General features: G+C 36.3%; 1 protein-coding gene and 1 long non-coding RNA gene across 2 annotated transcripts in view; one reads left to right on the top strand and one right to left on the bottom strand.

The window, feature by feature from the left end:
- Positions 1-13,578, bottom strand: part of anapc1 (anaphase promoting complex subunit 1) — an 87,929-nt gene that overhangs the window by 25,514 nt on the left and 48,837 nt on the right. The window contains exons 28-33 of the mRNA XM_049481326.1: positions 12,101-12,335; positions 10,696-10,787; positions 8,545-8,679; positions 7,592-7,674; positions 7,278-7,356; positions 5,689-5,763 (exon numbers count right to left, since the gene is read on the bottom strand). Coding sequence (XP_049337283.1) covers positions 5,689-5,763; positions 7,278-7,356; positions 7,592-7,674; positions 8,545-8,679; positions 10,696-10,787; positions 12,101-12,335 — 699 coding nt within the window. The remainder of the gene's footprint in view (positions 1-5,688; positions 5,764-7,277; positions 7,357-7,591; positions 7,675-8,544; positions 8,680-10,695; positions 10,788-12,100; positions 12,336-13,578) is intronic.
- Positions 654-2,992, top strand: LOC111189389 (uncharacterized). The gene is made up of 2 exons (XR_007439981.1): positions 654-791; positions 2,425-2,992. It is a non-coding gene; the product is annotated as an uncharacterized LOC111189389 (long non-coding RNA).

The following is a 13,578-nucleotide window of genomic DNA, read 5'->3' as shown; positions in this document are numbered from 1 at the left end:
GTAGGCGTCTGTTTTTTAATTATATTTTTATTTTAAAAAAATTACGAAAATAACGAAAACTGAAAGTGAAACTAAACTAATTATTTTTTAAGCGCTGTTTTCACTACCGCAGTTCTACAGCGGGGGTGTTGTGCCGATTCTGTCCGCGAAGCGGGAGTCAGATTCAGCAGAGAGTCGGATTCGGCACAAACGCGGCGGCACCTCGCGGTCTGCGGTGTCAGTTGTAAGCGCTCGCGCTAGCCGCAAAATACGGCAGAAAACACTGAGGGAGCTGTAGAATTATGTATGGGACTAGAATATGAGCTCTCACCAGAACAAGCGAATCTCTCTCTCTCTCTCTCTCTCTCTCTCTCTGTGTGTGTGTCTCTCTCTCTCTCTCTCTCTCTGTCTCTCTCTCTCTCTGTGTGTGTGTGTGTGTGTGTCTCTCTCTCTCTCTTGCACGTGAACTCCTCCGCGTTTGACTTGCAGAACTGTGTTTAGCTGTTCTTAAAAATCATTTTAATTAAATAATAGTTCTATGCTTCTATGTTACCGTGTTAATTAACATAGTTCTGATCATATTTACGACGCGCCGAAGCACGTTATGCAAATCGATGTATTTTCGTAATCGATGACGTCGATTATGTCGACGCGTCGCCCCAGCCCTAGAACTGAATGAATATACAGGTTATGGTTTGCCCTCGTTTCTTGGACGGAGGGACCAATGCAGTGAGCACTGTGTCAACCAGCTGGATAACTGACTCTGACCCAACAGAAACCTCCCCGCTGTCCTTCTAAAGTTATCTGGCAAGGTGAGTCCTTAATTTAAACAGTAGCTCATCATAACACAGTTTAAAGAATCCACATGCTGATAATAAGGCTAAGTTTTTTTAAGCAGTTTAAAAATTATAGTGAGGTGTACATTCTTGCTAAACTGCTTAGTCAACACAATTTAAGTTATGAGTTATAACTAGCTACCTTAGCTATAGTTTAACTAGCTAACCTAGCTTTAAGTTAACTAGCTAAGTTACTTTATCTTTAGTTTAACTAGCCAACCTAGCTACTAGCTAACCTAGCTTTAAGTTAACTAGCTACCTTTGCTTTAATTTAAGTAGCCAGCCTAGCTTTAATGTAACTAGCTAGCTTAGCTTTAAGTTAACTAGCTACCTTTGCTTTAATTTAAGTAGCCAGCCTAGCTTTAATGTAGCTAGCTAGCTTAGCTTTAAGTTAACTAGCTACCTTTGCTTTAATTTAACTAGCCAGCCTAGCTTTAATGTAACTAGCTAGCTTAGCTTTATTTTAACTAGCTAAACTAACTTTAATTTAACTAGCTAACCTAGCTTTAATTTAACTAGCTACTTTATCTTTAGTTTAACTAGCCAACCTAGCTACCAGCTAGCTTAGCTTTAAGTTAACTAGCTACCTTTGCTTTAATTTAACTAGCCAGCCTAGCTTTAATGTAACTAGCTAGCTTAGCTTTATTTTAACTAGCCAGCCTCGCTTTAATGTAACTAGCTAGCTTAGCTTTATTTTAACTAACCAGCCTAGCTTTAATTTAACTGGCTAGCTTAGCTTTAATTTAACTAGCTAGCTTAGCTTTATTTTAACTAACCAGCCTAGCTTTAATTTAACTAGCTAGCTTAGCTTTATTTTAACTAACCAGCCTAGCTTTAATTTAACTAGCTAACTTAGCTTTATTTTAACTAGCCAGCCTAGCTTTATTTTAACTAGCCAGCCTAGCTTTAGTGTAACTAGCTAGCTTGGCTTTATTTTAACTAGCCAGCCTAGCTTTAGTGTAACTAGCTAGCTTAGCTTTATTTTAACTAGCTAAACTAACTTTAACTGAACTAGCTAACCTAGCTTTAATTTAACTAGCTAAGCAAGCTTTAATTAAACTAGCTAACCTAGCTTTAAGTTAACTAGCTAACCTAACTTTAATTTAACTAGCTAACCAAGCTTTAATTTAACTAACTAACATAGCTGTAATTTAACTAGCTAACCTAACTTTAATTTAACTAGCTAACCTAACTTTAATTTAACTAGCTAACCTAACTTTAAGTTAACTAGCTAACCTAACTTTAATTTAACTAGCTAACCTAACTTTAAGTTAACTAGCTACCTTTGCTTTAATTGAACTAGATAAACTAGCTTTAAGTTATAATTTATAGCTAGCTAACCTAGCATTCATTTTTAAGTTATAATTAGCTAACCTATCTTTAATTTATGTTATAACTAGTTAACCTATCTTTAATTTTGGATTTATTACTAGCTAACCTAGCTTTAATTTATAAGTTATAACTAGCTAACTTAGCTTTAAGTTAACTAGTTAGCTAGCTAAATTAGCTTTGAGATATGTTTTAATTACTCCCATCTCACTCCCATGAATCCCATGAAATAGCTATGCTAATTTATTTTGTATTAAGGATTTTCTTCCTTTGTTATAAGGTGAAACTGGGGAAGGAAGGCACCATCACCGTCTCAGCCCATTGTTGGAAGACTGCAAAAGCACAAGCTACAGCCAGTGGGACGGCACGAGTGCTACTGATGGAACTCTTTAATGTTGATGTTTTTCTGAACTAAGCATACCTTTATCTGTTTTTGTATTATACATATAGTAGTATATGGTAGTATATATTCTTGAATTTATAGTGAAGTGTATTGTTAAATATATAATAAAATAAATTGTGATGTGTGGTAATAGATGGTATGTGTATTATTGATAGTAATATATTAAAATATATTCTTGAATACATAGTGAAGTGTATTGTTCAAAATATAAAGTACAATATATAGTACACTGCAAAATATGTGGTAATAAATGGTACATAATAATTGATAAGTCATGTTCATATGTTGCCATTGCTGTTACAGTTACCATTTTAGCTATATTGGTATCTGCACATTCGACCAGTCAGTCAGTCAATCTACATTTTAAATTTAACAGTTGAGAGTCTTAAACCAATAGAAAATAAAACTGCTTGAATTCAAAAGAGAATAAATGTGCTAAAATGTGTTTTCTGTTGTTTCATTAGGACAACTGCATTTTTGACATTCAACTTATGTAAATGGGAAGTCAAACACACAGTTCTTTTTAGTGTGTAATTAGTGATGAACAGAACCTCACTTTAGAATATGGTACACTTCTGGGTGTATAAGTGACTTATTAAGCACTTATTAGCTAAATTGTGATGGAGATTGACTTATTAAATGTTTATTTTGCGCTTTTTAGTGTGTAATTAGTGATGAACAGAACCTTACTTTAGAATATGGTACACTTCTTGGTCTATTAGTGACTTATTAAACCCTTATTAAGTACATTGTGAGGGGGATTGATTGGTAAAATATTTATTCAGTTCTTTTTAGTGTCTAATTAGTGATGAACAAAACCTCACTTTAGAATATGGTACACTTCTTGCTCTATTAGTGACTAATTAAACCCTTATTAAGTACATCATGAGGGGGATTGGTTGATAAAATATTTAGTCAGTTCTTTTTAGTGTGTAATTAGTGATGAACAGAACCTCACTTTAGAATATGGTACACTTCTTGGTCTATTAGAGACTTATTAAACCCTGATTAACTCAGTAAACTCCAGCACAGCTATAACCTTACCAAACTCACATAAATCAGATTGCGACCAATTATACACTAATAACGTGTATGATTTGGCTAATAGTTAATGCTTAATAACCTGCTTAACTGGGTGCTAACATAACTGTTTATAGTGCACTATAAGAACTAATACAGCCATTATTAATCATTTCCACATAACAGACCACTAATTAAGCACCAATAACCCTTACACAGAATAAAGACTAAAAAGTAGTGAATAAATCATTTATAAATGTCTAATTAAGGCTTTATTAAGCAAATAATAAGACATTAATAAGTGCTTAATTTGTGTTCCTTAAAATAAAGTGTTACCAATATAATCAAGTACATACAAGTATGCATCTTGTTCTACACATTTTTGTTGCCTTTTTAGTAAAGTGATTTATATTTATTTATTTTCAGACCCAGGGGCCTTCACAGGGTTCTCCTGCTGGAGATGCATAAGAAAAGCCTTTGACTGAAGGTTTGCAGACAGACCCTTCTCATATTACATTAAGCATTACTATGCCCATGAAACAGAATGGGAATGATATTAAATACATTGTTGCAATCTACACTCTAGATAAATCTGGATTTCTCACAGTAGAAAGTAAAAGCTCTCTGGCCAACATTAATAAAGGAGTTTGGGTCGTGACTGATATTATATTAGGTGGCTCATATTGTTCCTCATTCAAATGCTCACTGAATCTAAGTAAAACTTCACTCTCTTATTGCATAAGTTAACCAATCAGGCATAAATGGTTAAAAACAGGATCTTTCACAATGAAAAATAAAGAGGCAATTCAAGCCTATCAATCAATTTGTACACAATATTCTACAATGATTGATGAATTTGAAGGTTTAATAAAATTTGTGGTGGGTTCATTTCACCCAGAGTTGCAAAACATGGAAAACCCCTGATCTAAAGACATGACAATGACTAGTCAGTTGCACAACTTAACCAAAGTTGCATGTAAAAGGACTGGCTTCGTCTTTCACAGAGGTCAAGTGTGCATTGCACAACATGCACTACCAACATCCTAGCAGCCCCGGACAACAGCATAGGAAGGGAAATGTGAAAACTGTAAAATATGTTACGTAAGGTTAAAGAGCTTGTCCATGTGTGTGTTATAAAATAACACATTTAAAATTGTTTAGGGCTTGTGCATAACATTTATACAAGCTATTTTGTTCACTGAAAGTGCAATAATATGTACAGTCCCAGCCAAAGGTTTGGACACACCTTCTCGTTTAAGTTCTTGACATTTTTCAGACTGACTGCCCTTCATTTCTTAAAGTAACTTTACTAATCTTTACTTAGTTGAGTAGTTCTTACCATAATATGGATTAGAACATTACTCAAATAAAGCTTCACTGTATAACAACTCTACCTCTTCACAACTTTACAACTGATGCTCTCAAACACTTGCAAGAAATGCAAGTAATTAACTCTTGGTTAAGTTCAGCACAGCTGTTAACTGAAAGCCATTCCAGTTGACTCTACCTCATAAAGAGTAAAATATGTGCAAAACTTATCATCTAAGCAATAGTATCCAATTTGGTTTGATTAACATGTATTTGCTTACTAAATAATTCATGTTTTTCATAGTTTGGATGATTTAGTGTTAACCTACAATGCATAACATTTTGAAATAATAGAAAACCACAAAACCACCAAGCATTTAGCAGAAATATCTTACATTAGAGCTGGGATGGATGTGTGTTTTTATATATATTTTTTATTATATCGACAATTTGCTTTAATAAGAATATCGAGAATATTATCAGTGCCAAAACAACACAGACACAGCTGTACATTTATTTAAAGTCAAAAATCCTGATGAAATTAAATAATGTGCATCTAAAATCAAGAGCATTTCAAAAATAGCAGAATAGCAGAATCTGCTACTGCCAAAGTCAAAATTAAGAAATACATATATTGTGATGATTTGTTTCGCTATATCATCCAGCAGATAAAATATAAAAGTCACGAAGAAGCCACACATCTGAGCAGAATGTCTCATGCTGTAAAATGTAATGTTCAAGAGCTCAAACAGTGAGAGGACTATTGAGTTATGCACAGCATGTGCATGTGTGCAGTGCAGAGATGAATTGTACCTGAGGCACATTGCTGGTCACCCATTCGTCATTAGGCAGGATCTCATCCCACATGATGATGCATCTGGCCAGAGTCTGGAGGGGAAAAAAGAGACACATGCTTACATACGCAGCCAGTCAGCAGACACGAATGCTTTTGCTATTAGGTCATTTTTCCCCCTCCAGCTTTCTGTCTACACTTGTAGCTCAGATTTGAATGAGATCGTTTACTATTTACAAGACGTATGTCTGACTTAAGAAAAAAAAACACGGTTTTAAATAGCTATAGTTATGTGCACATATTCTCTTTATGGATTACAACTTCTATTTTTATTTCTCTCTGGATGTATGGAGGAAACGGAGGTAAGGAAGAAATGGGAGGAAATTGTGATTTAAAAAAAATCCATATTGTGGTAAAAACAGTATTCTGTCTTAAAATCAGTTTATTGTGAAGATTTATAAGTATTTTTGTTACAATTATTTATGTTTTAATTAATATTCATGCAAAAAATATTCTGCACTTTAGTAATTTTTTTACTAAATCATATTGATACATTTTGTTACATTTTTATTATTTCTTTATGCAAAATGAGATTTTTAGCAAGTTTCTGTTGTTTACAAAAAAAAATATCATATTTTTGTTAATAGAGAATGCTTAAAACACCTGGAGAAAGTGCAATCCAGCTCTGATACACCAGATAACAGATGTCTGTGATGACCAACTTTAAAAGACTATGTAGACTTCACATAGCGTAGCAGCCAGCGAGTTCCGCCATTGCTCCTCATTACGTCAGGAGTTATGACAGCGCTTGTAGCTGTAAGCTAGCGTTATAGGATGTAAATAGTGTTTTTTAATAAGCTTCTTGTGCACTTTTTAAGTTCTTAATACCTGGTTTTAAATGGCAGGGCTCTTTGTATTCTAGCAAGGAGATGTGGAGCTAATTTGAGCTAGATAACGGTGGAAAAAATTATTTATTAGGGCAAATTATGCCCCGTGTCACCCAGTCTAAAAGGTGTCACTCAGTCTAAACTGTTAAAATGTGTGGATCTCGGAACACTTGGGGTTCCGAGATCCACACATTTTTTCATCAAAGGTAAGTACTTTTTTCATGCTTTACTACACCAAAAGTCTATTTTACACCAGAGTTCTCCTTTAAGGCCCATTAATATTCTGCATTGATTAATGCACACATCCCCAGAAACCTAACTATGCATCAAACAACGAGGACAGCAGCAGCTGTGATTGGTCCGCTAAGCTTTGTGTTCCCACTTACTCATTCCCACCTTCATAGTTTAAACTGCAGAGTTGTGGAACTATAAACTGTAGCTGTAAATGTAGAACGTGCTGACTCAATGCAGAAACACTTGTACTTTAGTCCACTGGACCACTTAGAGTCCCTGTATAAAAGGCTGTGACAGTACTGAACAGTTTTATTCAAATAAATTACTAATTCACCACTAAAATAATATAACATTGAAAAATTTGCAAAGAAAAAATGCAAAGACTAATTCTAGTCAAACTGAATCGTGAAGAGCTCAAAGACCTCAGGATCAGAGTGAACATAACGTAACACTCATTCTCCCATTCTCTCCTTCACTCTCTAAGTTACCCTCAGCAGCAGGAACTCAGGCTTGATGAAGTCCAGCAGGAACATGGTGTCTGGGGCTTTCAACCAATCAGCTATAGACCTACAGCAGCCCAGGGATACAGAAAGAGAGAGAGAGTAGTGTGAATGTCAGACAATCATTGACTGTGTGAAATGGAGATTGAGGGGGTGGAGGGGGGTGCACTCTACAGTGCAGGCTCAGGGCAGAGGAAGTTCTTTTGGACTGATGAAATCCCTCTTAGGAAAATTGTGAAAGAAAGCCAGTAAAGACAACCACAGAGAACGAGAAAGACAGAAAGAGAAAAACAGACACTTGCCTGTTGTTGGTTTTGAGATAGATCATGGCTAAAGCTAATGTGGCACCAGGGCAGGTCACATCTACATTGATTGTGTCACCTTCCTAGAATTAATAAAGAATTAAACAAGATCCATTATCTTATCTAAATTCAAAACAGACAAGCAGAACACAGGCACTGACACATTGACAGACATAATAAAAGTTAAAGTGTAACCTAATTAAAGTTAACTTTATTAGGTTACACTTTATTTGAAGGCTACCTACATAGAGGGTTCATACTTTCATAAGCATACTTTCAGTAGACTTGTTATGTATTGAAAATGGTCGTTCTTGCATTAAATAACTTCAAATTTCCCCCATGGCTGGACAATTTGGCCAGAAGGAGTAGTTTATCTTCTTCAGTAACACAGATGCTGATCGATATTTTATCGATATTAGAATCTATATATTAACCCTGTGTTAGTATATCAATATTAACACTGATGATATCTTCAATATGCTTTTTAAAGCTTATTGTCGATGTAATATGAACACATATCACAATATAGTAAAATATCGATCTGCATCTGTGTTACTGAAGAGGATAAAATACTGCTAAATAGAATTATGAATTTTAGGGCATCAGTTTTACAGTTTTTATCAATATTCTTCACCACAGGTTTACCCTATTCATTTGATTAGTGCCACCATGTTGAATAATAAAGCAGTACATTTAAAAGGTCTAATTGGGGAAGAGTATTAGGGAGTTTAGTGTGTCTATGTTTCAATAAATACATTGATACTTAACGCTACTTATCAACATCATATGATCAAAGCAATATAATATAAATAATTCATATCTATGTTTTTAAGTCTTATGTTTTATAAGTAAATTATTCATTTCTTTTGCACGTGCAATAAATCCCCCTATGCACACAGCCTTCAAATACAGTGTTAACCTTCATTCATCATATTCTGTTATGTTTACCGCACCTTGATCTGGTAGCTAGGGGACTTGTGCTTCTCTCTATTAATGCCAGCATGTGTGCGGCGATGTCCCCCCACCATGTACTGATAGAGCTGCTCCGGCACATTCAAGTCAGTCATCCCGATCAGATTACTGCCGTGCTGCAAGTACAGGGGCTTAGTCAGCGTGGGAAAACCACCACTTTCAGTATCACACTAATAGACACACTTACATATGCACACTTTACATTTTATTTCCCAGAACAGCTCATATGAACTTAAATGCACTTGTGCTCAGACTTCTTTGGTTTTCATCAAACATAAAACAAATACTGCCTTTGACAGAACTGAAAATTAAACCATGTCTCATTTAACAATTACAATTCTTGTTAGTATCACAATATTATGTTCTATTTATTGTAATTTAATATGCTTGTTAAATTTTGTGTTGAATTTCAGAGCGATCACAACATGTTAATTGGTTATTAACAAATATAACATATATATACTATGTGGTCAAAATAATTTGGGACACTGGCTTGTTCATTGTTTCATTGCTCATTGTCTGTAGCGTCCAGTAAAATCTCTCTTTTATTATCTAAAATCTTGCTGTGAGATTTTAATTGCATTCAGTGTTAGTGAGATCAGGATGTTTTTTCTTCTATTTTTTATCCCATAATCTCCCCAATTTACGAGGCCAATTACCAAACCCACTCATTAGGACCCAATCACTAGTGATGCCCCAACATGCCTCCTCCGACACATGAAGTCAGCCACCGCCTCTTTTTGAACTGCTACTGATATAGCATTTCCGAGTGGCATCACAGTGCACTTGTAGGAAAGCGCAGCAACTGGGTTCTGATACATCAGCTAACAGACACCTTGTGCTGAGCGACATCACCCAATGAGTGGAAATAGCCTAATGGCAGCGCTTAGCCCGCTGGACCACTCATACCTCTTTTCCACCAACAAAGTGCTGCTGCCGGAGGCGGAGCGATAGCCGGTTCCTGCAAACCTGTGCACCATTTAAGAACCGGCCCGTGTTTCCACTGATGTAAGGAGTCACGATTTGAAAACAACATCGCAGAACCAGAGCGCCTTGTGCTGCTATCCTCAGTGGAGCACTATTGATTCATTTTCATTCATTTAGCTGCTTCTGCCGCCCATTAGCCGCTTGTGTCACAAGTTCGCTGGTTCCAGACCAGCAAGATTGTGGGGCCAGAAAGAAACCGGCTTTTCTGGCCCAGAACCTGTGATTTTGCGGTGGAAACGAAAAAAAAAAAAACATTCGGGAACCTGGCACCATCAGAGCACTTGTGAGGTCAGTATGTTTGATCAGCACCCAACCACATGCCCAGTTTATGCCAAAAGTATTGAATGGATAAAGCTTAATTATTTCACATCTTAGCTCCTAGTTGAGGCTCCAGAGTACAATTCTATTGGCAATCTTTCTCCATAAGGACTTGATAAGCTTTGTGTGTGCATTTGCATATCTGTGTGAGCAGTGGGTTCACTTATAAATATATAGAATACCCACTGGCTGAAAATGTAGTTGTACATAAAGTAGTAGGACTGTCACAATAACATTTTATCTTGACGATACACTGGCTAGATATATTTGGTATAAACAACATGACATCCTTTTAACACCTATTTATGCCACTAATATAATTATAGTAAAAAAACATTAAATTACAATCACATTTCTACAGAGCAGTTAAATATTAATCAGATAACTTTTTTTTACATACTGAATCATTCATATCAATGGGCTTTCCCTGCTTAAAAAAATACATAATGAGTAATACTGAGTTCAGAATTTCTTAAGTCCGTATATTGCATGGTTGATAATATAATTATTGTGACAGGCCTATAAAGTAGTAATTTAAGGCTTCTGATGAATCAACAAGAACCTGTTTTCAGATTGCAATGCAGAAACTGATCTGAGCAAAACCTCAACATGTGGGTTTAGGATGGGAAAATTCTTGTTGTAGTGAAAGAGGTTTGTTGTGTGACAAGCTTCAACTATAGTATGCGGAACGGAGGTCAGGTGACCTTGAATGCTAGTGATACCGATATGTGGTGGTGATAAGCCAGTGATGCAGGAGCCTTTCCAAGGAAACAGTTTGTGTGTTGACAACATTTTCAGCATATTTTGCCAAACACTGATACACTCACCCCGAGACAAACCATACCGAGGGCCAGGCCTGCTGCTAGAGAGTACGACTCCCTGTCTGTGCAGTATTCCATTTCAGGACCAGGGGGGCGGCCTACAACACCACACACAGAAACAAACACTTATTTTTACACTAAAAGCATTTGGCATACACTATTATCCAGAGCAACTCTTAAAATAATTCACATTACAAATGGAAGGCAACTGCAGCCAAGTGAGTACACTTCCCAGTGAACTTGTCCAAATTGTGTCCACAGCATCAATATTTTGTGTGACCACCATTATTATCCAACACTGAATTACACATATTGACATATTGCTTTTACACCTTTTGCTTGAGGATGCCCCACAGGTTCTCAATTGGGTTTAGGTCTAAAGAGATATTTGGTCAATCTATCACCTTTATCTTCATCTTTGACTGTTTGTCTTCAGCCACCTGTTTGCAGTCTATCTTGTGTGTCAACTTCACATCTGGATTGACGGCCATGCAGACACAGCTCATGCAGTGTGTGGCGTATGGTCTGAGCACTGCAGGCTGACCTCAGACTTTTTTAACCGCTCCAGGGGGAGGTCCGTTCAAAGTGGAACCTGTCCTGTAAAACTTCCGTATGACCTTGGCCGATGAGCTATAGCTCTGTTCTAGGGTGTTTACAATCCTCCAAAAGTCTAGAAAATATTTGTTAATAGAAACTATTCTGTTTCTCACATCCAGAGGTCTTTGCCGTGAGGTGCCATGTTAAATATCCTGTGGCCAGTATGAGAGAACAGTACCGGGACTGCTTCTGATTTACAGCTGGAACCTTGTAACACTAACAAGTCACATGGCACCAGAGAGGGACAACAAAACAATTGGGCACAATTGGGAAATGTTCACTGTGAGGTGTACTCGCTTGTGTAGCAACTATTTATGCATTAATGACAGTTATATCCAAATTAGATTTTTATATATTTGTCCCATAAAAAGATATAATATAATACTTGCTGAAATGTGAGTGGTGTACTCACTTCCAGAAGATACTAAGTATATAATATAACAAACTGAATCTGTGTCATGACATACTCATTGATGTCACAATAACAAGCTGTGTTGTAATTTCAATATGTAGCAATGTAACCGCAACATAATTATCTTTTTTTTTGTGGTGTTTTAGATAAACAGTGTTTTACTGATCAACATCACTGTCGAAGTCATGCTAATCCTAGGTGTCTATTAAATTTCTTAGATGCAAATTAAAACAGAAACTTTCACCCTATAAACATGAAACAAACATTGCTGTCAGAGTACAACCTAGCACTTCTTTTGAAACACACATTGTTCACACGCAAACACACACACACAAAATCATTACATTAATCATGAGCAAATAATCAGAACAGAAAAGCTGACTCAAAATGCACAAGACTGACCAATCTCAGCAAGCAGCACTTCAGCATTGTGTCGGTGCCCAGTGCCTTGGTAGACCAGGCCGATTGCCACCACGGCAGCCACTTGGACGCTGTGCGGCACATCCAGTTCTGTGGAGGTGGGGGGCAGCAGAGCTGGAATGTGAATACTCAGCAAGCGTGTGATGGACATGTCCATGGTGCCTAACTTGGCGGCAGAGACACCCAGCAAGAGCCCAATACTCGTCATCTCATGACCCTGAGAAAGAGAAGAAACTCAAACTAACAAACAAAGGCAATATTAAAATATGGCCATTTCTTATATCTTATACAAAATGTTGATTTTGACAGCATATCATATTGTGAACCCTATCATATTGTGAAGAAAAAGGGTTTTGTATAATGTATTCTTGTGGGTTGTATTCTGGTCAAGGGCTGATAAGGGGTTAAACCTTGCCCACTTTTTCTTTTATTCAGATTTGTAAATTGTAAATATTTTATGACAGATTCTCTAAAAGAAAAATGTATTTAAACAATAATAGTATATTGCCTTGCTTACAGTATTGCAATATACTGCAATGTGTTGAATTGTAAGCCATATATCATGGAACATATTGTATCACCAAGACCTTGCAAATACATTTGCAAAACAATTAACCTTACTACTTAATGAGATCTTAATGGAGCTGTAGTCAAAGTCTGTTTTTCTTTCTTGAAAAGAACAGTTTAATTCTTCAAGCTGTCGGTCTATTTAACATTTTGACAGCACTATTTGAAATATTCAAAACATTAACAGCAGCATTATAACAAGCTTGTACAAGGAGGTGTTTGTGTACATGCTTCTTTAATTTTTATGTGCTTGTTAAAATACATTTACTTTATTTAATATGACTTTTTTGGCAACCCATTAAAAAAAAAAACTTGTCTATGAGAAATCCAAACCCTGATTAACTAATAAATCTACACAGCAAAATCATGCCAGCACTAAATACAGTCAAACTCCTCATAAGCTGAATAAACTGTGGTACTGCAATAAGGGTGGGTTTCCAGAAACCGGGTGGAGATCCTCTGCAAACAGGATCTAGAGTAATTCACAAGAAAAGTCTCGACACAAGTTCTATAGACAAATGTTACGAACAATAGCATGCTGTTTCTTCATTCATTCCCTCATTCATTCATTCCTTTTAATACTAGTGTGTGTAAAACAGGATGTTTTCTGCTGGTTTCTCGTAATTGAGTACTATCGGTGTCTAGAAAGCTCTGGCCAACAATCTCAATGTGGTGGAGGGGAGGTTAAATACTTAGTGTATAGATGGATTAGATAGATTATACATATATGCTGTGACCACACAGAGCCTGGCCTGACTGGAAATGAGAGAACACAGAGCGCGTTATCGCCCTATGCAGTGTCATAGTGAAACTCATGCTTTACGTTCGGCTTTCATGTGAGAAAAACAACAGGATGAGAGCAAAACTCAAAAGAAAAAGACAGACTAAAAAGA

This window comes from Astyanax mexicanus, chromosome 7 (genome assembly GCF_023375975.1).
Source record: "Astyanax mexicanus isolate ESR-SI-001 chromosome 7, AstMex3_surface, whole genome shotgun sequence".
Classification (NCBI taxonomy): Eukaryota; Metazoa; Chordata; class Actinopteri; order Characiformes; family Acestrorhamphidae; genus Astyanax; species Astyanax mexicanus.
The sequence above is the reverse complement of the archived record's forward strand: the minus strand, read 5'-3'. Positions and strand labels throughout refer to the sequence as shown.